Raw genomic sequence first — 26,343 nt, forward strand, 5'->3', positions numbered from 1 at the left:
GAAATGTTTAAACTGGTTATTAGTATAAAATCTGAGCTCCGAATACAAAAAATGTTGCTGTATAAATTATAATTAATTGCTTTTTTTGTAACTACTACTTGGTTGTTTAATTTGTATATAAAATTCGACAATTTATCACAAAGAAAGACAGAAATTAACATCCCAAAGTCTGAGAGAGTGAATGGGTCATCAGTTAATGTACTTTAATCTGAAAACACTGAGTTCAAGCTCAATAAAACCACAGGTTTAACATGTACAGATTTTTTAGTAAATGCAAAAAAGTAAAATAATAAAACAAAGTCAAAGAAGGAATTCTACAGTGAAGTTTTATCAAAACAATTCAATGAGCTACCAAACTCATTTATTCACTTGAGACAAAAGATCATCTTTTGTGCTTACTAATCATCCTAAAAACCTGCCAAAGACTAGAAATTGAAAAAAAAAAAAGTTAAAAATAAAATGAGATGAGAAGTGAGACAGTTCGCACTATGGTATTGCAAATTCAATGTCCTTGACACTTGAAGCCATTTTTTATTCATTTTGCATCTTTTCGTATTATATATGGTATATACATTGGTCGGTATAGCAATACGATATTAAGAGTATGCTGATGTAGAAACAGAAACAAAAAACAAAAAATATATATTGCCTCACTAACAAATGGTCATTCACATAGAAAAACGAAAAAAGTACAATTCGTAAAACATTGGGCTCATGTTCACAGGTGAGTAGTTTGGTCGCTCAGGCCAGGCAGAGCTGTGTGAATGTACAAAAAAAGGCCCATTTAAAAGATGTGAAACATTTAAAAGATTACGAGGAAGAAGAGTCGAAGAGTCATGGTTTGGTTGTTGGCACAGTCGAGGAACCTCGCCTCGGTGTTTGATCGCGATAAAAGCATCCATCAAGAAACCCAATGCAAGCATCAGTAGCACACGAGAACACTTCACACTCCACATTGAAAGGTCACCATGCCTCAGAGAAGGAAATCAACGAAGGTCACACAGTCCAGAAAGCGAGATGTTCAGGTTAGGAGATAATGACACAATTAACCCAGGCTTTTTTTCCTTAAGAAGTCTTTAAGTTCGAGTCCTATATTTTCCCTTTGACAGTTTTCCCTATTAACATGTTCTCTCCTGAGGAACCACAACCTCAGGACCTCCAGGAACATAAGCTTTGTTAGCTCTGCTAGCTTTGTCTTTTCACAATATGCACACCACACTGCTGTTGAAACTGCAGTTCTGGGATTCTTGGGAAGTAAATTCAAGGCAGCTTGGATGGCGATGGTCTGTAGCAGGGACTACTTATTGGATTTGTTCAGTTCTTGCTCACTGCTGGAGATCGCCATCCTAGCTGCCTTCATCAGTGTGAGGCTAGAGCAGGGCAGAGGAGAGATATAGACTAGTGCAGTGGTTCTTAAGCTGGTGGTATGCATAGCATCCCGAAGTATTAAATCTGTATTTAAGCCCAAACTTCAGATTTTCACTCTTGTAACTACAGTTCTGTACTTGCTTTTAACAGTTTCATAGGCCCTGTCGAATGGTACAATTCACAATATTTCTGCTTCAGAATTAATAGCTAAATAGCCAATGGTTCAAGAGGATGCAATGTAGACACTGTATTTCACTACAATGTCTCACAATTGTCTCAAGCTTTCTGAGAGGTACACAGCATTGACCAGGAAAACATGGAAGCTTTATTCTTTGAACACGGGTGGTACTTGGTTTTTAAAAACATTGAGAACCGCTGTGCTAGTGCCTCCTATAGCATTATGTGTGTGCATAATTGTGTATGGGACCTCTTCTGGGGTCTTCTGAAGGGTTGGCGCTCACTTCCTATATTTTACATATGGCACGTTCTCCTTGGACCAGATGTTGTCTGGTCTGAGGATTGCAACCAGAAGTTCATCTGTATATGAATATATATGTAAAGAGCATGTCGGAAATAGAAGGGCTGATCCAGGAAAAGATACGGTCAAGAAATGGCATAATAATTACTACTACTAGATAGATGCGACCTTGGCGATCCAAGGTTCCAAAATCTCCAAGATCTGTACTCCTTCAAGGTTTGGACCATGATCTTATGCAATGGTGCCCTGGTGTTGTGGAGAGCTTGCTTGCTTTGTGGGCCTGGAGATATTGGATAGTTGACGTGTTTTTTCACCTCCTTGAGTCCATACTGCTTCACAGAGGAGGAAAGAAATCCAAACCTGGACAGCATAGAGTCTTTACGTCTGTGTCCAAGCTTACTCAGCAGTCTGTGAGTCTGGCCTTCAGTTCATAGTTGGTGTACAGTACAGTACAGAGTAGTTCTCAAGTACGCTTCATTGTTTAATACTCTTTTTCTTTTTTTTTCTTTTTTCTTTTAAACAACAGTGGTGACACGTTTTTCATGGACAAACCCTCCTAAAGAGGGAGAACATCTGCAAGCATGCAAGACAAATGTAACAATCCATAGATAACCCATAGACCTGTTATTTCCGTAGGCAGAGACATGTAAGAAGAGCAAAATATCACATTTTAAGTGTGGTCCCCAGAGAAGATACGATGAATGCAGTCAAGATCCAGCTCAGCTCAAAGTTCAACACTGGCTGAGGCTATCTTGAGCTTGCCTTCCAGTGGGTAAGATATGTCAGATAAGTGGATTCAGCTGAATAGCACAAAGTACAAATAGCACTCTGAACTGAAATTATATGCCAGTTTGTGGTCATGTAATCCAACACAGCTGAGTTCAACTCTTATCTGGAGGCTTTCCACCAGTGTTGTTGCCAGTATTCCAGCATGGGTGAAGAAGACGACCATCTTGGCCTCATCTGGCCCATGCCAGAGACCTCAGAGAGGTCGTTTATAGTCGTTTGCAGTCCGTGTGGTGGAAAACAAGAAGGACAAACATACATACATAAACAGGGGCTTTCCAAAGTTGGCCACAAACGCTTTATATCAACGCTAACCCAGCCTAAATCAGAGCTGACACTGAAAGGTTAAACTACAGCTAAAACCCAAGCCCGCTCTTCACCCCCACCAAAGCTCACTATTGCTACTATATTTTTCCCTTTCCACAAAAACATACAGAATGGCAGTATTCTTCTCAGGTTTCAGATTTCGTTAGGATATCTAGCACCACTGCATCAGTGAAGTTAAAAACACACTTTGTTCACACCAGTCTGGCAATTCGTAGAGAGTATTGCAAAAAAAGTTGACGTCAGCTTTTTTGACTCGACCCCTAAGAGCACACAGATACCTGCTGCCTGCTGTGGAGTCTGAGGGACGTCACCGGCGCATGTCAGAAATAAGAAACCACATATATAAGGGATAAACCAAAACTTTTTTTGGGCCAAGTAAGTGAAAAGACAGAATACAACAGTATACAGTGCAATTATGACATGCTTAAATCATCCAAATCCATACAAAATGGTCAGTGTTTAATATATAATAGTTTTGTAATTGCTTTTTCTTTAAAAAGCAAGACAAAATATTTTTAGGTAATTTAATTTCTGCAACAATGAAAGAAGTGGCAAAATAATGAAAACCTGTAAAAAAAAGTTTGGTATTCAGGAAAAATGTTTTTATTCTGTTCCCTTATGGTCATTTTGGTGCATCGCTAATATAAGCATACATATTAAGGATGCACTAAATATTCTGCAAGCAACCAGAAAAGAGAAAAAATCTGGTGAAAAAGATAACTGCAATTAATAATTAATACCAAACGTGACCACACCAAAATGGCATTTTTGATGACGCATCCAAATGGCAACCAGCTGGGATGTTCAATAAGTAATAGTTTTGTTATTGCTTTTTCTTTGAAAAGCAAAACAAAAAGACATCTGGTATATTTTATTCGTGCAATGATGAATAATTAAAGTAATAAATGAATAAATATCTGTGTGAAAGCATATTGGATATTCGTCCAAATGTTTAATTTTGATCCAATTTTGATGATTTTGACAGAAGAACTTTTTTGCTGCAGTGAGAGTGGAGTGAGAAATTTATGCAATATTAAAAACAAAAAAGGGACTAAAAAAAGATAAAACGTGTTCAGTATAAAGGTGTCATTTTGCTTAGTTTTGGTGCATCCCTATATATATATATATGACTAAGAGGTTGTAACAGTACAGCAGACGTTACGCAGGAATAGGAATGTGATGTGAACCGAGCCCCAGTCACCCCCTCTGGCTTGTACTTTCAGCAGCAGGGCTTTAGGGGTCCTCTGGCAACAACAGCACCACAAAAAAGCAAGGGCAGCACAGACTAATACACACGTGTACATGTGTACATCCACACATTTATACATACGTATACAAAAACAAACACCAACCCACGCGCTCGTCAAAAGTAACCCACTGCTCTGCCGCTGGGCTCTGGATGGACTGTGGTCAGCCATCTGTAAACAGCAGTGAGTGTGTTTTCAGGAGGCGAGGACGTTGGTTGGTGGGTGCTGTGTGTTGATTGTTGACTGGGATCTGCCAACACACATCAAAAAGGAGCCAGTGCTGGGTGGGCTTGAGGGGGGATGAGGCCAGTCTGGGTGGGTCCTGGAGGCTGAAGGTTGGAGTTTGAAGTCTGGATCTTTTTGGGCCGTGGAAACAGGGGCACATCTGTGAGTGTGTGTTTGTTTGTGTGTGTGTAAATACGTGTGGAAGAGTGGGATGTGATATTAGGAGATGACCCAGTGCTTCTTTAATGTGCTGCTGCAGAGGTGTTGTTGGGTTCTGGTCGGGCGTTGGCAAGGTACTTGGCCCTCATACTGGACGTGTACTGCAGAAAGACAAAGAGTGGACAGTGTGAACAGTGGGCGTAAGCAACAGCATTTACTGTATATTAACATATATACAACATTTTAGCAAATATATTACACAATAGGTCTGGACTGGTTTTAGAGATACTTGTCATAACAATCTCAGTCATTTTAAGACAATTACTCTTTATAAATAAGGTTAATCTACAGTTAAAGTAGATACAGAAATCACCAGCATAATCCGTTGTACCCATACTGCTGTGTGACACAATTGCACATAAAAGAGGAGTCAGAGTTTAGCACAACACAGGTTTTTTTATCATCTTTTATTTTGTTTAAAGAATGACAATACACTGTCTTAAATTCTTGTAATTGGTCAGAAAGTCCAGTCAGCTGATTTTATTTTTTTGAAAGGTCATAAGGTCTTGACCAAATATTCTGAGTTAGGTTTGAGTAGAGAGTAACTAACAGTCTCTGAGACTGCAAGAAATTACAATACAGAAAGGAGTAATCTTCCTAAATATAGCCTAAATAATGTCATGTAATTTTAAGATTACAGTAGTATTATTATATGATATCTACAGTCAAACTTACTTGTAATTGTTTTAAAATATAACTAATGAAAAGGGTTTTTCTACTAGAAAATGTTGTTAATTCAAGATATAGGAACAAACGCTTGTATCTAAGCACAAGTATCTGCCAGTGTAATAAATAAAATAATAAGTATCACCTTAAAACAAAAAGTTAGAAATATGCTAGCATATCATTGAATAATATTGTAATATTCTTACAACAATGTAAACAGTAAAAAATATATTTACATCAAATTTGAAAAGATTTCACTTAAGGTCTGAAAGCTCTGCATCTTTTTTGTTATTTCAACCATTTTTCATTTTCTGCAAATAAATGCTCTAAATTACGATATTTTTATTTGGAATTTAGGATAAATGTTGTCTGTAGTTTATAGAATAAAACAACAATGTTCATTTTACTCTAACATACACCTATAAATAGCAACATCAGAGAAACTTATTCAAAAACTGAAGTGGTCTTGTAATATTTTTCAGAGCTGTATTTTGCACTATATTGGGTCCCTTTTTGGGTTAGATTTGACTTTGGGACTACCATTGATTTAAAAAGAAAAAAAAATTGATTGTACCATCTGGACAAAACAGTTAAAAAAATCTTAATATCAAATAATTCATTGCAGTTCTCTGCAATCAACCAAAAGTCCCAGCTCTTATGTGGTTATACAAAGAAACTGTAGTACAAATCAATAATCGGTCATGCACTACTACATCCAAAAGTGATGCGTGAGCATTGAGCCAGTGTTTTAAAAAAGCTCTCAGCTCCAGCATTAAAAGACCCAGAATCATTTCAACAGCCTTCTAAAGGAAACATGATTTCTGCCGCAGTGCTGCACTGAAATTGGGTCAGGATCAAACACGCCTGCAGTTGAGACGGACTACATAAGCTCACTTTCATCATAGGGTATGTGAATATAACAAAGCTAACGTCAATTAACTCAAAATAACCAACAGTGAATAATATAATACAGTAGTTGTGGCGTACTGGATAATACCACTTTGTGCCAGTTAGCTACTACAACACATTGTGTGGGAGACTAGATTTAAATTCTCAATTTAGGTGAATATGCTGTGCTACACTAGTAAAGTCCCTGGCCAAGACTCCTAACACTTCAATGGCCCAATTCTGCGATGGGAATAACCATGTAAGTTGCTCTGGATAAGAGAGTCAGCTAAAAGCCGTGAATGTACATGCAGTCATAAACACAATACGACACATCAGGGCCTGATCTATTCATAGCACTCACAACTATGATATACTGACATGCCAAACATAATGGGACAGGCACTAGTATAATATCCTGTGACGTTTGCCCTAACGTCCCATGGAAGCTAAAGAATGCTTCACTGACCTGTGCATTTTGTGGATGTGATTTCTGTCAATACGCTTGTGTGTTCACATGTACACATGTATAGTCAGACACCGCCAGTCACGTTTATTACCATCAACTTCATTGTCTACTGTGAAGATGGTACTATTAGCTTTCTATGACATATTCCACATCACACATGACACTGTGGATCGAGGAATGTTAAACATCTGCCCAACTTAAGAACTATTCACAACTATTATATTTGTATGTAACTCCTATTTAATCTTAATTTCAGTGTGTATAGAATAGTGAACAAAGCACAGTTTCAGACATTGCTTCAGTGTGACAATGATTAAGATTCTGTGTCATGTTCTTAAAAAATTGTGAATTTGTGCAGACATTAACACATACATTTATATTTATACATACACACTCAGTGAGAAAATGGATAGTGTGGGAGGAGATGCTTTGGTAAACAAAAGCTTCTGCCATAAAAAAAAAAAAAAACAATACAGAAAAAAACACCACTGTCTGTTTGGCTGCAGCCAATAGCCCCTGGAGACAAAGAGGAGGATCCCAAGCCTTTTAAACTGAGGATTTACAGGAGTAAGCACTGTAGCTCAATTTAGGAACTTTTAGTGGATCAATGGGCGGTAAAGGCAGATAATGTGGCCCAGCTTTCTACACTGTGCCTTTGGAAAAAAAATAACATCTAAAGTGATTAAGAAGTAAATGGGTAAATAAAAAGTGCAGTGTAAGTTTTCTGTAAATCTGGGCTGAAACAGTGTCAGGCATATTCTCATACTTATATAAAAGAGTTAATTGGTCAGTTCAGATTAGAGTTGGTGTGTCTGCTCTTCAAATAAGTGTTTAGTTCAGTTTGAACTGCCTGTTTCTGTTTCGCTGAAAAGTAGGGTTCTGCAATCACTGATTTTATAGAGCACGCTGTACCTCCTGTGTGCACCACACTTTACTTAGAATGCACACAATTCATCTGTGAGGTTTTTTTTTTATTTTTTACACTGTGAAGCCGCATCTGTAATGGCTAGGAAAATTTCACCTCTTAAAATAAACCCTGTTGAAATAAACTAGTTTTCAATACTTCACCAGTTCGAGTCTGCTTAGGGCAACATCTGGGTCCGGACTCGGACCGTGGTCCCCCTACTAGTTTTCTCAGCCTTTTCTGCTGTTCAACATCAGTTGTGTAGTGTTCAATCCACTACCAATAAAAGATCCTAATTACAAGACACAAGAAGTATAGTGTGAAGATCACAATGATCTGACAACTATGAAAGTCATGTAGTGGGAACGTAAATTATGAACACAAGGGATTATAAAATAAATTATAATAAATGGACTACTAATGGATTCACTCACACTGCCACTGCTACTCACAAGAACACAGTACTATTAATACTAATACTAAACATAGCACAAAAAGTAAGGAAATTTGGCAATAAATCTAATACAGTTGGAAAGCCTGTTAATTAATCTTTTACCGCATTTGTGTAATGAGCAGTAGAGCTGAGTATGTGGGTTGTGCCTATGAAAAATGAAAATGCCAAATTATCTCTGTCATTGCCTAACAGCTTATTTTGCCATTGACTCATTTGGAAATGCAAGTTTCTTACAAATGTGGCACCATTTAAAAAAAAATCATCAAACACAAAAATTCCTAACTTTCTTTGCTATGTTTAAATCAAAACCTGTGTATGGAGCATCTTAACAACCACTGCTTACTTACTACCCAGCTAAGAAGAAAACACACCTCCACTCTACCACAAGACATGATACACAAACCTCTTCTCACACAAAGCAACACCTTCTGTCTCTCTACTGATAACAGGAGTGGAGAGGAGGACCAGAGAGGGCTACAGTGTTACCCACAGGTGATGGAAGGAACACCACTACACACAACACCAGAGGACGGGAGCACAGCTTGTGGAGCTTGTGGAGGTAGGAGTGACTTAACACAGTCTCATTTCAGTCTCGTTAAGTTTGAGGGACAGTTTGAGGGAGAAGGACAGGCCAGTATGTGGAGGTCAGGCATGTTCAGTACCTGGTGAAACGGGCAGCGGCGGTTACCAAACTGAGTGGGAGCGTTCCGAGGCCTTTAACTGCCAGCCACGCTGTTGGGGAGCATCCGTGCCAGTCTGATACGACTGCGCAGCGGAGGGAAAAAAAAAACACAACGACAAGAGAGTGTAGAGTAGATATATATGGCAGCGTCCATCTCCATTCACAGACACAGCCATAAGGGCTGAAGGGGGACATGCACAGTACGGAAGAGGTTGTGGAGTTGTGGGGTGGGGGGCACGCGACAGCACACAGTTACAGTGTTAATGGTGGTCCACTTAAAACAGCAAGGCCATCGTCCTGACAGGACATCAGGAATAGATCATTCTTCAACTGAGGAACTGCCAGTTTTGGACAAACCAAATCCAAAACAAAAGGTCTAACAAGCCCCGTTTGCATGATCCCACCAGATTATAAAGGTGATTGCACACTGGAAGTGCCATGCAGCACAACACAGCACCACACAGTCATCCAAAAATTATATAAAAAAAAACAAAATTGGCACAGATTCATGGACTCTGAGCTGTAATTCCTCCGCACAACACGTCATGCCACAAAGCATATTTAATTATTACATTAAATTAAAAACAAAATGTATACCACAAAAAATTATGATTTCCATGAAATGTAATAATTATCATATTTTAAAATAATTTATAATTTGGATTAGACTGACTTTGTACAGCTTACTGACAAAAAAATATATATACCATGTGTGTGATGGATAAGGAGAAGCTGATTAACAAACTAAACTTACACTCTCCATGAAATGAGTCATTCGAAATATTATAGGTCAAACATTTTTCGCTTTTGGGAGAAATAAAAAAAATAATAATAATTTGGACTTTCTTACAGTAAAAAACATTGTGCTTTATTTCGATTTTTTTATTTATGAAGTTTATTTATTTATTTCCTACATTTCCTTTTAAAAAATTAATTGTGGCGCAGTCGTCTTTGAAAGCAGATAAATTTGATAATGTTAGCAAAAACTCTCTTTTAGCTTTTCATCTTTAATTTACTGATGTGTAAAAGAGCAGATAAACAGTTGCTTAAGTTTGCCATTCTGATATCTTCATGTTAGCAGTAGCTGTTCAGCTCTCAGGCTAAAAAAACTCCTCTAAAATCACTGAAGTTAGAAGGAATATGTACTGGCTTTGCAGAGACCGTTGCAGAAGCACATTGATAACCTTTATTAGAGTATTTTATCCCATAATCACTCAAATATTACTGCTTTCAATTAAAAAGACTGCTGCTTTAAAATAATAATATATTACTTACTATATCAAACAAAGTAAAAGATTTCCCACAAAACTGAAAAATTGGTTGTTTATGGTTATTTGTTGGAAGGTCTCAAATGCTCAAAAGTTTGCTTCACCTTAACATTTTTTATTTAAACAAATCATCCATTATGATGCTTGCACTTAAGTGCTTTATTACACGGTGCATCCAGTGTGCATCTGCCTTTAATCTGCCTGACAGCCAGCTTGTCCCGAACATTCTGTAAAACAGACTTTTCAGCTTCCTAACCCACACAGATGGACTTGATCTGAATGGTATCACCCTGCCCCTTCCTTCTCGCTGTGTGAAGAAGTGAATGAAGTACAGTGTGGGAACCAGGGAAAGAAAAAAGGAAAAGAGAGCATCATCTACACCTACGCCGGAGTGCAGTCTGAGAATGAGGTGAGTCTACCCACGAAATGGCTGTCAAAATGACTCTGTGGAGTGTGTGTGTGTTTGTAGTGTGTGTAGGTGCATGTGTGTGGGTGCGTGTGTAGTCATTCACTGAGGAGTGTTAAGTAAGTCAGACACTTACAGAGGGAGGGGGTGACTCTCTCCCAATGAGAGGAGTGTTCTCACAGCGGGGGTTCTGGAAGTTTGCATTCTGTGTCCTGTGTGACGAAGGAGGGACACATGCATCAGCACGCACATAACACACCCACCAGAATGCAGCACTCTTAGGACTATTACTTTACTGTATTAATATCACTACATTAATATTAACTAAAGTAGATGGAACTAAACTACCCTTAGCTTTTTTTTTTTTTATAAAAATGATGCAGTTATGAATCTGGATAATAGGCCAGTCCCATGAATGTCTTAGTATATAAGTATGTATATATAAGTGCACAGTGAATTAAAGCTGCTCTAGTTCAGTGTTGGTTATTATTATTAGCATCCTTCCTGAGATCTATCTAGTAATGGGCATCTGAGTAATTGTGTGAGGAGTTTTGGGTACTCAAACATAAAAAGCAAACGTGCAATCAATTATTAAGTGATTTAAAAATAAGCCCTGTAGAACAAAGTATGAGTCCTGGAAGGTAATGTTCAGACACTGCTTTTAAAGAGGAAGGGAGCTACTTAAGGTTGATTTATGCTTCTGCGTCAAAACAACACAGTTTACACTGTCTCCTGTACAAGTGGCTTATGTGGCTGTGAGCCTTTAGACAGCATCTGTGAGTTAGTGAGTCTAGTCTAGTGAGTCATTCAGCAATTATATGACAAACACTGACAATTAGTCTGGCAATGGGGTTTCTAAGACGCTGTATTAAATTTACATTTTACATTTATGGCACTTAGCTGACACTTTTATTCAAAGTGACAGTTATTGAGGTCTACATTTCTGGGGAAGTGGACTTCGGTATAGGGTGGCTATGCAGTAGCTACAATGCATGCATGTTATAGATTTCTACATGGGTGGGATAATGCATTTGATTGTCATTGAAAATTTGAGAGGGAGAGTTGAAAATAAGTAATAAACCAATATAAACTATAATAATAATAGTTGCTTTCACATAAAAACTACTTATATTTCAATGGAATTGAAATTATTTTGGAACATCTTGAGTTGTTTGCATGAAAATGACTATATATAGTCTGGGTGTTGAAATACAGTTTAAGGCAGCTTTTGAAGGAAACCATTTTGCTCATGGAAAACCTCCCTGCCCTCCACATTTTTGTGTTTTTCAGCTGCAATACACCCACTTGAACTTGAAGGACTCTTATTAAATGACTGAGCTGTTAAAGAGCTACTACAGGAAAATAATTTGGGTTCCACTGGACTAGAGAGAAGGCTAAATTGTAATTGTTCAGTGGCTTGTGGCTCTTCTGTGGCCACTCAACAGAAAAGGCTTATGTTTATTTAACCTTAATGCAAACAATGAAAAGTGCTCTTCAGAAGAAGATAGCATGTTTGGAAGAATTTAAAAAAGGCAGTGTCTGAACATTATCTGTGAGGACCCACTGTTCTTATAGCTCATGATATATTTAATAGTCCTACAGGTAATCATGTAATAAGTACTGTATTAGTTTAATTACTCATGCCCATTCCCTACAGAAAATCTCACCTAGTTCGTTAGTTGACGTTAATCAAAGCCCTTTTGGAGGTCAGATGTGTTAGATTTGGCATGGCACAAAACTCAGAGGAAGAGGAAGGCAAACCTGCCAGAGCAGAGAGGAGTTGTAGGCAAATGGTCTCTTTCTATCTCTGTGTGGGTTGCGTTCACTCTGTGAGTCTGAGCTCTGGCTCCCCCTGCTGGTAGCTCACCTCCTCTCCTGCGTGCGGGGCCATAGCTGGAGGGGAGCAGCTGCTGCGGGCCAGCAGTGCCTAGTTCACTGGGGCGGCCAGGCCTCTCCGGGGGCCTGAAGCTAATGCATAGGGCAGATGGTGTGGACTATAGAGGAGGCTTCTTCATCAAGACTGAACATAAACAAATCCTAGCTCTGTTTGGAAGACTACAGACCACTGAAATCATGCATCATTCTGTAATCCTTATTTTCAACCAATTTGGCACTCACATAAATAAATGGAGTTTTAAAAAATCACCTCTATCACGATCTGTGGTAAATAAACATGTTTAGAGCACTATATGGTCTGTAATTTTAAATATTTTCACTGGAACATCACTGGATTCTTCTGAATTAGGTCTTTCAACAGAAAAATTGAAAATAATCCTAATTATAATGCACTGTATTGGCTGACCATTGCTTTCTTGACCATCCTCAAAAAAGGAAGATTAACCAAACAAAAAAAAAACTGGCTTAATACAACTGCTTTAACTGGCTAGCAAAATCACATCTCAAGTGATGCACAGTAGCATTAGCTTGCATATAGCAATAGGGCTGTACAATATGGTCTAGATAGTGTATCAAGATGTTTAAAAAATGTTAACAATACACAATATTTATCATATTTGAATATGATAAAATATAAAAAAAATCAAATATCAAAATGCTTTAGTAGCAGCAGATTTCTAAAAAAAATAATAATAATAATAATAATTACCTCTACTGATTTAACATATGAAACAATAGTGTCATATGGCTCATATTGCTCTACTTAACCTTTTCATGCAGTACTTTGATTATAAACTCATACACATCTTAGTTCAGAGGATCCAATGAAGTTCAGGAGAAAATTATACAAACACACAAAAAAGTATAGTAACATACAGTCTGAACATATTTACTCATCACAGTACTTGATCGAGACATTTTTTTTTTTTTTGGAAAACCCTATACACTCCTGCCGAAGACAGACCGGAGTGCCAAATACGGGCATACACAACATGGCGCAGACTCCAAAATGACAACACGCCTTCAGTGGTCTTATCTAATGCTATTCTAGTGTCTCTCATGTGCAGGGGGTAGCATAAACTGATGCTTTTAAGAAGCAGGTGTGTTCCCATCTCTGGACTGCTTGGATTGGTAGAGGTCAGTCAGTCAGTCTGTTGCAGGGAGAGGCCACATATCCCTTCATATACACACCAAGACAGACTGCTGACAGCAAACATTCCTATGACAAGCTATGCAGCCACTGACTGATCTGACCCAATGACTAAAGTGCCCAAAGTGCCTAAATCTGCATCTTACCCAAGCTACCCTGACACTCAGTATATGCATGTATAGCACTTTGGGGAGTGTGTGCACGTCACTCACATGTACTCGGTAACGGGAGCATTGCTGACGGTGTGTGCTGCTGCAGGGATGCTGGTCTCACTGCCATAGCTGCTGCCACAGCTATACAGGCTGGGCATGTGCACTCTGTATAGGTTATCATGGTTCTGCCTTCCTCCGGCAGCCCCAGAGTCTTCCTCACCGTCCTCATCAGGCCTGCGCACACACAAACACACACAATTAGGGCTATAACTAATGTAAATTTCTATTATTATGACTATAATTTGATTCATCTACCTTCAGGTCCTCTCTCTTAGCAGCTGCAATAATTCAAACCTTCATTTTGTTTTTGTGCCTGATGATAATGATTATAAGGGGATTGGTAAATTGATAATCTGCTACCCTCGAGGGAAACAACTGTCCAAGCGATTGCCTTATTATTAGGATTTGGCCATCTGTGTAGGATGGGAGTCTTGGGAGTCTATCAGATCATAACAGACCTCATTCTCTGTGTGGGTGGTCAAGTTAATCAGTGACTTTTTTCACCTCATCTTGCAGCAAAGCAATGCAAGCAAAAGCCAGTGCTTTCTAGCTGACGTGACTAGTGTTCTCCTCCAAGCGTGTTGAGCGAGCCAATGATGTTGCATTACAGCAGCAGTTCAAGAAGATGCTGTAGAGCTTGAAGTACTCAGATGAAGATGAGCGCATAACAAGAACATGTGTAACAAGGGAAGATCTAGCTAGCAGGTGGAACTGGACAAAACTAACTGGAGAGCAATTTGAGGGGAAATATATGATTGTCAGTTGTGAAACATGATTGTCAGTCCTCATGTTTGTCAGTGGTCATTCTTCTGATACTGCAAGATTGTCAGCCTAAATTAGATTTTTGCCAGATTCTAGATTGGGTGAAATATTTTATTGATGGTCTGGATGAAAAAACAAACAACAACCAGATTAAAAATCTGGAGCGAAGGAAGTGTGGGTATACAACAGTGTAACAACATAGGTTACGGTCATTATCATAGCAATCTGTACAAATAGGTCTATAATACCCAGAAACAAAAATCCCATCTAATTACTTGCAAACAGCAGTGTGGACAGTCATCTCAACTAATCTAAACAGGGAACCAAATCCAAAATACCTCAAGTCTGAACGTAACCCAATGCTAACCATACAGTAGACGACTTTAAAAAGACTTTTAACTGGTTTTTGTCTCTTCAAAAATATCTTCATCCACACGGAAACACACATACAACTCAAAAACACTGAGATGAACAGGGATTCTCTAGACTTAGCAACAACCTTTACTGTAAGGTTTGTACCTCCGGACAGGAGGATCCGAAAAAAACTGCATGCAGCACATTTTGGTGCCACCACTGTGTTAGATAGTAACATTAAATTAAGCTATAAACATGTTATTAATCTGCAAATCGCAGAGAAAACAAACCCAATCCAGGCGCTGTCCATGTTTCAGGCTCATTCTGAACAGGCCAAGCTAATGTACCTAAAGCTCTGTTTTCCCTGTCCAAATGGCTGTGCTTGTAGCAGAGTTTTCAGAAATCTCCACTATGGAAGGTGTTTTCGAAAAGCATTGTTTTCAGTGAGCGAAAACTATGTTTTCGTGTGGACAGAAGGCCAAAACGGAGACAAAACCTCGCTTGGAGTTCATGTGGACAGGGCCTGACTCCCTCTCACACCTAAAGACAAGACACAGACTTTTTAGTCACAGACTACGATTTTGCAAAGGGGGGTCTTGCAAGGTCACTATCTGCAACTATTTGCACTAAGACTGCAATTCTTTCTGAAATTATTTTATTTTTCAATTTAATAAATGGGAAGATGTCAAAGAGACACTCTTGCTCACTCCGCAGCTCCACCAATTTCTCCTTCTTTTTCAACACTCCAGGAGAACCAGTCTCACCATGTCTAGTTCAGCAAACGTTTTCACGCTTTGAGGCTTCCCATAGCTCTTCTATTGGTTACATTGTTCACGTCACTAGTTGCGTGAACCAAGTCTAAAGACTTACGATAATATTAAACACGGTTTATTTTATCTGAACGCCAGGACGAGAAAAAAAAAGAAAAGAATGAAACCTTTAAACCTAACCACCTTACACTAAACGATCGAGATGACGTCACTGCAACTCTTCTAGCAAGACTCTCATGATTTTATCCAGACACTGAAAATTTGTATGCGACAGTAAAATCTTTTGAAAATCATTTGGTGTAAGGTCGGCAAAATTAACAGTCGATTCTGGTGATCTAATAGAACATTAAATCATTATAATTATTTAGAATTTCTGAACCACATATTACAAATTGACTACTCTACTCTAGAAAAGCAGAATGAATAGGTGACGCTGATGACAAGCGATTTACAGTAGAATGATAGAAAATTACCCACAGCGCTTCCTGCCATATGTTGCAATGATATCAGTAACACCATTACATGTAATGCTGAGCATGTGTTTGAGTGTTTTTGGTTTCCAACAAATGATGTGTCCACAATGAGTAATACGACAGCTTCTCTGTCATAATAATCAACATTACCTCTGTCAACGATTCATGCACATAATCTAGGTTACACCCTGAAACATCAACATCACCAGAGACCAACGTGGCCAGCAGAGGGCGCCCTCGCCCACACTACTGCACTGGAAAAGCTGCAGCACATCAGGAACACACATGTGCCTATCTGCAGTCCTCCCCAGTACCCACGGTGCCACAGGCAACAACAGAAGCTGCGCCTGCTCCATCCTCCGTCCTGCTCCTCCTCTCTCCATTTCCTCATCAGAGGGCAGACATATTGCAGACTGCAGGCTAAAACCGCTTAAAGCCAAGATTTACTTATTAATTTAGTATTAAACTGAACCATCAGAACCATCTGATCTTTTCAGCATGGCACAGTGTGGGCACAGCCTTCCCCGTCTGTTTCTGATCCAGAAGAAACACAAAGCAGAAGATGAGAAGCTGATGGACAGTAACCACAGACAAACAGAATGCAATATTTACAGCAGCACAGCTCGACGGATCTCACTGCAGATGGCTAGAAAAAAAAAAACAGCACTGGAATAGACAGAAGAGAATGGATGATGTCATCCTTTTTAGCTCTATCGCCCCCTGCTGGCCACAGTAGGAACTGAAATGTTCTGTTATTGTGTTCCAGCAGCAGCAGACAAGGGCACTACGGCAAAGAGGCGAGATGCCGCCTGCTCATCCTCCAGACCTCCGTCTTTCAGTCTATTAAAACAACACTCCTCCACGTCCAGCTCAGAGGCATTAACTCTGTATTCACTGCAGCTGAGAAACAAAGACCTATTGTCCAGTCACTCATTCTCTTTCTCTCGCCCTCTCTCTTTCTCGCTCTCTCTCTCATACACTGCTCCAGGGACGCATGCTCCTTGCAGAGGTGTTTTTAAGATACTGTAGCAATGATTTGCACACATTTCTGAAGGACATACGATGGATTTCTTTTGCTTTCTGCAGAGAACATCACCTGGTCTTCTTATGATATGTATTATTCCACCATCATGCCATATAATAAAGGCATTAAAAGATGTTTACTGTCACAATTTGGTGAAACAGAGCATTCAATGCATTAATACACTTGTACACCATTAACAGTAGCAGGGATTTACACCAATGCTCTCTCCAACAAAAATAGCACACAGGACAAAATTAAAGCTCTTTTGGCACGCTTTAATAATTATAGTACTGTGTGCAATAAAACATGTTACAAGCAGTTATAAATGTGTTGAATGCTCGCTTAACACTTGTGACTCTGTAGATGGTGGGAAGAAAACAACAATTTCCAACATGGCTGTGACTAGTTGTTTCTTGACCATGTGGGCCAGATGTGGGTCAATAATAATGACTATATATATATATATAACAACACAACAAACAGCAACCAGAGTGAAAAAAGGATGATCAACACCAAATGTGCAGCAACAGATTCAGCCTCAGTCTCTTACTCTCCATCCAAGGTGCACCAGCTAGGTAGAAGTGTATCATACTAAACTAACCTGCCTGGATCGGCCTTGATGCCAATCTACTAGACAGGAACATTCCTGCTCTCAAGCTATGAACATAACCAAATATTTTTTACATTATATCAACACACAAATATTAATTTTCAAGAGTCATAAGGCAGCAGATTACTATCTGGGTCTTAAATATACAGCTCTGGAAAAATTACGAGACCACTTCATTTTCTGACTCAGTATCTCTGATTTTGCTATTTATAGGTTTATGTTTGAGTAAAAAAAAAAACTTGTTGTTTTATTCCACAAACTACGGACAACATTTCTCCCAAATTCCAAATAAAAATAGTTATTTAATGCATTTATTTGCAGAAAATGAAAAATGGTTGAAATAACAAAAAAGATGCAGAGCTTTCAGACCTTAAATAAGCAAAGAAAAGAAGTTCATATTCATAAAGTTTAAAGAGTTCAGAAATCAGTATTTAGTGGAATAACCCTGGTTTTTAATCACAGTTTCCATCTTGGCATCATGTTCTCCTCCACCAGTGTTACACATTGCTTTTTGGATAACTTTATGCCACTCCTGGTGCAAAAATTCAAGCAATTCAGCTTGGTTTGATGGCGTAAGATCATTCATCTTTCTCTTGATTATAATTCAGAGGTTTTTAATTTGGTAAAATAAAAACAAATACATTTTTAAGTGGTCTCTTTTTTTCCAGAGCTGTATCTACAGTGTATTATCCATGAATGTAACATACTGACTGCTTAGGCTCAGATGTTTCTCAGCCTCTCTAATGTTATTAACCCACTTCGTTAACCCAGTTGTACCCCATTAGAAGTGCTGTGCCTGCTGGATGACTGACAGCCATGAAGAAGCCTGGTGCTTACCAAGGTATCTTGGGACGCAGAGGAACAGATCACAGCTACTGAAGAGCAGGGTTAATTACACATAGTAGCTAAGCTAAGGGCCTCCTCCACCTTAATCTCTATCAGACCTAATCCCAATAGCCTCTAAATCAGGCCCAGCCCAGGATAAGGCTCAGAAAAAGGTTGGTCCAGTCAGGTCTCAGGGAAATAACAGAGCTTCATGAGATCAGGGCTTGGCTGTGTACGGACACTGGTGCCCATCCTGTGACTGCAGAGGAAATGACAAAGGAGAGAAGAAAAACGCCGTCCCGGGAAAGCTTAAAGCACCAGAGCTCATCAACCACAGTGTCCGGAACACGATACACACGCACACACGAGTGGCATATTGTACCATCCAGCAGGATGTCTGGTGCGTCACTGTGTTTTATAGTCATGTTTCAGATAAGTGACCTCCCATCCATCATGGCTCTCGCAACCACACAGAAATAATGGACAAATTTAATGGTTTTGGACAGTAAATGAGATAAACAACAGGATGAAGAAAGTTTTATGGTGTCTTTCCATTCATTTGTTTGCACACACACACACACACACAAACCACTCACCTCCTGCCCTGCCATGTGTGCGGCACACTGCAGACGATGGAGCTGAACATGAGAGCAGTGACGAAGGAGAAGAGCACCAGGTAGATCAGACCTTCCAGACCATCATAGCAGAGTCCAGTCATCGCCTGCACATAGTCCTGGAGAAAGAGAGAGACAAGAAGAGTGAAATAGTGAGAGAGAGCATCACAGGTCCAGTCATGTCCCAAACGCATGTCCCAAATGCATTATAGCAAAAATGCACTGCAAGTCTTTGATGTTGCATTCATACAGAAAAGTGAGTTTCCCACCAGGAAACACCACATGAATCGAGTCACAGCTGAAAGCCTGAAGTCGGGTTTAACAAAAATTTTGCTGCAGTATGAATGCATGACTGTATATGCTTTTCAACACTGCAGAGAATCTAATAATGGAAGAAATAGAATAATAAATGTATGTTGTATGTGTTGTATATTAAAGGAGAAATACAGTGTGAAATGGACTTTGGGTGTAATGAAACATGATTTAGCCGATGCTCCAAACAGGCTTACAATGCAAGTGATAGGTCCATTGCATGTTGCCTATACAAAGAGATGACTATTTTTGCACTATTAACAAGCTTAAAGTAGCCCCACACTTCATTGGTAGAATTCTAAGGGCTCTGCCATTTAAAACTAGGCACTGAGAACTTTGAATGTGCTTAGATAGTTTATTATGTCTGCTTCCTGTCGGCGCGCTAGGCCTGCTAAGATCCTGCTAACTTCACCCACACACACACCCAGTCAGCACACAGAGGCTGACATGACTTTATTTGCTGCACTCTTAAAAACTATAAACTCTACCTCAGTAACTGCTGTGATTATATATGTTACAGTATGTCACACATCTCTGCACCTTATCCCCACTATACACTTTATTATACCGTATCGGTACTGCACTGTCCTGTCTTTAAATTGTCTCGTCTTTTGTATTTATTGTATTTATTGTTATTTAGTGTTATAATTTTATAATTTTATGTTGCACTGTCGTCACTCCTGCACTTTATGTTGTCTATTGCTTGTTGTTCTATGTTGCACCATGGTTCCGGAGGAACGTAATTTCATCACACTGTGTACCTGTACTCAGATGTAATGACAATAAAAGCCTCTTGACTTGACTTGACTATATTAAAAACACTGTTTGAACAAACAGTACCTTCGAGTAGTTCTCCAGGCGAAAGGAGGGCTATTCGACAAAAGTTTGTATTTGTTATGTTTCACTACACCCCAATTCTATTTCACACCGGATTTCTCCTTTAATTCCAATAGTCATAATTAAACATCTACAGTCTACAATGTTATTTAGATTATTTTTTTCCTCCCACACAAACCACATGAATGCGATCTAGTTGGATGAATGAGTTTAACTTCAGAAAAACATACCGTTCAACATGCATTTAAAAGCACAGCAGGATTCCACACACAAAACTCTTTCCAGAACAACCAAAACACCAGTAGTAATTGCCACGCAAGAATCAAATTTGCATATTTTGTACCACACAGCAATCAGATTTTAGTCAGTCTAACCATAGGCGTATTTGGCTTCAAAGTGTAATTATATATGGTTAAAACCTGGTCAGAACACAATCCAGACACTAATCACATGACGGGTCTCAGATTCTAGCTTTAAAGTACATACACTGCCCTGCCAAAAAAAAAAAGGTCACCAAAAAAGATTAAGTTGGGCTGCCTTTAGCTTTGATTGCTGCACACATTCACTGTGGCATTGTTTCAATAAGCTTCTGCAATGTTACAAGATTTATTTCAAATCCAGTGTTGTTGCATTAATTTTTCACCAATGCAGCAGCATTGATGATGGTAGAGTCTGACCGCTGCACAAATCCTTCTCCATCCAGCACATCCCAAAGATTCCCAATGAGGTTAAGATCTAAACTCTTTCACAATTCCAGCCCCGTGAATCCTGACATTGTTATCTTGGAATATACCCGTACCATCAGGGAAGAAAAAATCCATTGATGGAATAACCTGGTCTATATTCAGTATATTCAGGTAGTCAGCTGACCTCATTCTTTCAGCACATACTGTTGCTGAACCTAAACCTGCAGGCCAACTGCAGCATCAAACCCACATCTTTTGCTTAGTTAAACCCAGGTATTATGCTTACGCATAGAAACAAACAGACTGGCTGATTTCAGTTCATTTGCACATACTTTGATGATGTGAAATGCAGTAATGTACTTAGAATAATGGTTCAATAATTAGGACTTATTATATTTTCAGGATTATGCTTTAGTTGTTTCATGGAACAAAATAAACAAACTTGCTGAGATCCATATTTGAGTATCGAAAGCCAATAAAATGGTGTTTGGAGCAGCTCTACTGATACCACTGCTTGCACATACTGTAGCCTTGTATAGAGAGATTATACAGTCATACACATCTCACAGCTCTATTTACATCATCTATACTCCTGCTGTGAGACACATACACACCATTAGAAAAAGAGAAAATGAGACACGTCATTATACACAACCACACACACAAAAACTGATATACGTCATCAGTGTACACATAATCCCCTACAGAGAGAAAGAAACGATCAGACGCAAACCCACACTCTCACACACCCACACTCGAGCGGCAAGAATCCTGCTGTCGTGACCAGACAGAAGAATGCGGCATTTAGAACTTCAATCTGCGGAATCTACAAACACATACAGACTCAAACAGCACACCAACTAAAGATATTTCAACACAAATCACAGCACTCGCTTAGAAATAGTATTTAGAAACATACAAATAAAAGAACAGTAGAATGTTCCTTAATGCTAGAACAGTAGTGAACAAAGCTGTACCGAGCGTGAAGTGGAACTCTATCTGTCTCTGCAGCAAATAGCAGCCAGCAGCGGACACATATGCTGCAGAAGCTGGAGAGCTGCATATCCTCAAACACAGCAACACTATGCCCCCTTGCAAATCACTAGTATCACTAGTATTGTTATCACTGAGAATGCACCATGCTGGACAGGTAGCAGAATCTGCAGAACAGTAGAAGCTTTTTCCAAAGTCCTCACAAACAAACAAATATTAATTAATTAATTAATCTACTGACTAAATGTTTTAGAATATACCAAATGTTTTTAATCGTTCAATGAAGATGCTGCATGCTAGGAGATTAGAATATAATATAAGACCAATTGGTACTTTTGGCAGTGCGGGCAATGTGCCAAGTCCTGCTGGAAAATGAAATTCACATCTCCAAAAAAAGTTGTCAGCAAAGGGAAGCATGAAGTGCTGTAAGATTTAGCGGGAAAACACTGCACTGACTTTGGACTTGATAATAAAACACAGTGGACCAACGAAGTTGCAGAACAGCTGAACAGCCGGAGCCCTGAGAAAGCACAATTGATGGAGGATGGTGCTCTTTTTTTCCTTCATCACTCCTAGGGTGATGTGGATCAGCACAAGGCATCTGATGCATCAGAACCGTGTCTTTCGGCTTTCCTCCGAGTGCGCTGTGATGCTACTTGGCAAAGCTGCATCAGCAGCAGTTTGAAAAGAGGTGGTGGCTGACTTCATATGTGTCGGAGGAGGCATGTGCTAGTCTTCAACCTAGCTGAATGGGTGGAACAATTGGCCTAGCTAAATTGGAAATTGGAAAATTTGAAATAAAATGATAAATAAATTGCTTTTGAAGTCAATAAAGACTGCAACAGTTACAGTGTTCTAAAAACCTTTGACCGGCACTGTGTATCTATCGTTCCTTGTGCCACCACATCCATCCGCAAGTACCTGCATGATACTGACTTTGAGAAACCAAGCAGAGTGTGTGAATGCATGACCACTACCAACACAGCATTAATAATGTATAATAAACTCTAAAAGCCAAGCCTGGGTTTTATTCTGCATGTTTTTTCCAGTGCTATGGAGCCTCGTGTGAGAGACCACCCACTGAGCAGCTGTACTCAGAAGAGCCCCACTCTGCTGTAGAAGTGCTCTCATCAGCTCCAATAACGTCACGGTGAACACAGCTACCTCAGGCAGGCAGGGGAGTCTACTCCAGCGGTGAGGAGCTTTTTATATTACAGTAAGAGCACAAATCATGTACAGAGGGGGAGCTGTGTCTCCTGAACCAGATAAGGGGTCGCTGCCAGTGCACTCGCTCTCTCTGACACTCCGTGTTCCGCTCTGGTAGCTGATGGTCGATGTTTTATGGTGTTTCTGTTTGCAGAGACATGAAGGAAATAAACAGGATATCTGCAGAAGTAAACATCTTGTTTTAGGTCACGTCACAGATTCTATAATCTTCACGTTTAAAAGCTTGGAGTGGTCCGGCAGACTAAGGCATTGCCACTATGATCGGAACATCGCTGGTTCTAATCACGTTCAGGTAGCTTGACATCAGCTGCCAGAGAACTGAGAGAGCATAATTTGCCTTGCTCTCTCTGGGTGGGTAGATAGCTCTTTTTCCCCTCATCACTCCAAAGGGTGATGTCACTCAGCACAGGGCTTCTGTGAGCTGATGTATCAGACCCGAGTCAATGCGCTTTCCTACAATTGCTCTGTGATGCTACTCGGCAGTGCTGCATCAACAGCAGTTCAAAAAGAGGTGGAGTCTGACTTCACATGTTTTGGAGGAGGCCAAGTTTTCAGGGATTGCTATTTCAGGGGTGCAGCTACCTGGATGTGTCCAACACTTCTCAGTAGAGGAAACTAAGGTGTGACATAGCAATGAGCATCACAACGCTCCTTGCACAGGGTGTAAGATAGAGCCCACTGAGTCACCTGATTTTGATTCCTACTGTAGATATAATTCTTTCACTAAGTGAAGGTAACTTTTTATCAGCAAACCAATCTCTCAAAAATACTTTTATTATTCAGTTTAATGGTTGATATATAAATATAATATATATATATATATATATATATACAGTTGTGGTCAAAAGTTTGCATACACTTGTAAAAAAACATAATGTTATGGCCGTCTTGAGTTTTCAATAAGTTCTACAACTCTTATTTTTCTGTGATAGAGTGATCGGAACACATACATGTTTGTCACAAAAAACAGTCATAAAATTTGGTTCTTTCATAAATTTATTATGGGTCTGCTGAAAATGTCACCAAATCTGCTGGGTCAAAAATATACATACAGCAACATTAGTATTTGGTTACATGTCCCTTGGCCATTTTCACGGCAACTAGGCGCTTTTGGTAGCCATCCACAAGCTCCTGGCAAGCTTCAGGTCGAATGTTTGACCACTCTTCTTGACAGAATTGGTGCAGTTCAGCTAAATGTGATGGTTTTCTTGCATGAACCCGTTTCTTTAGCACTGTCCACATGTTCTCAATGGGGTTTAAGTCAGGACTTTGGGAAGGCCATTCTAAAACCTTAATTCTAGCCTGGTTTAGCCATTCCTTTACCACTTTTGATGTGTGTTTTGGGTCATTGTCTTGTTGGAACACCCAACTGCGCCCAAGACCCAACCTTCGGGCTGATGGTTTTAAGTTTTCCTGCAGAATTTGGAGGTAATCCTCCTTCTTCATTATCCCATTTACTTTCTGCAAAGAACCAGTTCCACTGGCAGCAAAACATCCCCAGAGCATAATACTACCACCACCATGCTTGACAGTAGGCATGGTGTTCCTGGGATTAAAGGCCTCACCTTTTCTCCTCCAAACATATTGCTGGGTGTTGTGGCCAAACAGCTCAATTTTTGTTTTGTCTGACCAGAGAACTTTCCTCCAGAAGGTTTTATCTTTGTCCATGTGATCAGCAGCAAACTTCAGCCGAGTCTTAAGGTGCCTTTTCTGGAGCAAGGGCTTCTTTCTTGCACGGCAGCCTCTCAGTTCATGGCGATGTAAAACACGCTTGACTGTGGAGACTGACACCTGTGTTCCATCAGCTTCCAAATCCTTGCAGACCTGCTTCTTGGTGATTCTTGGTTGACTCTTGACCATCCTGACCAATCTCCTCTCGGCAGCATGTGATAGCTTGCGTTTTCTTCCTGATCGTGGCAGTGACACAACTGTTCCATGCACTTTATACTTGCGTATAATTGTCTGCACAGTTGCTCTTGGGACCTGTAGCTGCTTTGAAATGGCTCCAAGTGACTTCCCTGACTTGTTCAAGTCAATAATTCGCTTTTTCAGATCCACACTGAGTTCCTTTGACTTTCCCATTGTAGCTTTTGTAGCTGAGTCTAATCACTGGGTCAAATGAGCCCTATTTAAATGGGCTCATGAGAAGTCAACAGCTGTAGTCAATCAGAATCACTTACAAGAAGTGAAGAGGCCATGACATGAAGCTAATTTGATTGACACAACTCGCTACATCACCAAAATTGACAAATTTTGTTGCTGTATGTATATTTTTGACCCAGCAGATTTGGTGACATTTTCAGCAGACCCATAATAAATTTATGAAAGAACCAAATTTTATGACTGTTTTTTGTGACAAACATGTATGTGTTCCGATCACTCTATCACAGAAAAATAAGAGTTGTAGAACTTATTGAAAACTCAAGACAGCCATAACATTATGTTTTTTTACAAGTGTATGTAAACTTTTGACCACAACTGTATATATATATATATATATATATATATATATATATATATATATATATATATATTTCAAATGATATAAACTGTTATGTTGTGAAACTACTGGAAAAATATAAAGCCTATTTCGACCTTGGCTTGGCTAGGTTCATTATAGCATGGAGTGTGCCAGCCATTCATTGCTACTCATTGCTTAACAATGAGCAATTTTATGACTTCTATGTTGCATGCATGCAGAGATATAAGTCAGAGGAGCATCACAGTTGTTTTGAAGCTGTTTTTGACAGATTGTTGTTGTAATTACAGACCAACTTACCATGTGCAGACTGCGGCAGTCCACTAGAGCGGTCAGCTGATGCAGCCCAATTTCAGTGGTGTTCAAAACCCCCTGAACCTGCTCCAGATTGCCCTGAAACATTCACAGAGAGAGAGAGAGAGAAAGTGAGAGTGAAAACAGGGTCATGTCCTCCTCTAGCAACCTTAAACTGGGACAGTCAAGTGTCCAAGCACACTTAGATAACCAAAATAATGATGATCTACACTCATCATCGAAAAATAGCTTTATCCAAAAGGTAAGTGTCAAATTGCAGTGCTATTTAGAGGGAGGAACAGGAACATTAAAAGTTTTAAAATTGAGACTGATATGGGCAATATTTATTGTGCTACAGTAAAACGATTGTGTAACACGCATTCTAAAGATGTCCTGCAATAATCCATCTTATGCCGTTTCAATATTCTCACACACTTTCTG

At 39.4% G+C, this 26,343-nt stretch overlaps 2 protein-coding genes across 8 annotated transcripts in view; one reads left to right on the forward strand and one right to left on the reverse strand.

Moving 5' to 3' along the window:
* The window catches only part of chst12a (carbohydrate (chondroitin 4) sulfotransferase 12a), a 458,541-nt gene that overhangs the window by 259,441 nt on the left and 172,757 nt on the right, over positions 1 to 26,343 (forward strand). The gene's annotated exons all lie outside the window — the stretch shown is intronic.
* Positions 183 to 26,343, reverse strand: part of ttyh3a (tweety family member 3a) — a 120,248-nt gene continuing 94,087 nt past the window's right edge. Inside the window, exons 11-16 of one of the 6 annotated variants that reach the window (XM_049475511.1) lie at positions 25,909 to 26,001; positions 19,057 to 19,193; positions 13,643 to 13,816; positions 12,150 to 12,352; positions 10,521 to 10,596; positions 183 to 4,751 (exon numbers count right to left, since the gene is read on the reverse strand). In XM_049475511.1, coding sequence (XP_049331468.1) covers positions 4,736 to 4,751; positions 10,521 to 10,596; positions 12,150 to 12,352; positions 13,643 to 13,816; positions 19,057 to 19,193; positions 25,909 to 26,001 — 699 coding nt within the window. In that variant the 3' untranslated portion in view covers positions 183 to 4,735. Of the gene's footprint in view, positions 4,752 to 10,520; positions 10,597 to 12,145; positions 12,353 to 13,642; positions 13,817 to 19,056; positions 19,194 to 25,908; positions 26,002 to 26,343 lie in introns of all 6 variants that reach the window. The other 5 variants (XM_049475510.1, XM_049475512.1, XM_049475513.1 and 2 more) reach the window with 5 other exon arrangements.

Source organism: Astyanax mexicanus, chromosome 3, assembly GCF_023375975.1.
Source record: "Astyanax mexicanus isolate ESR-SI-001 chromosome 3, AstMex3_surface, whole genome shotgun sequence".
Classification (NCBI taxonomy): Eukaryota; Metazoa; Chordata; class Actinopteri; order Characiformes; family Acestrorhamphidae; genus Astyanax; species Astyanax mexicanus.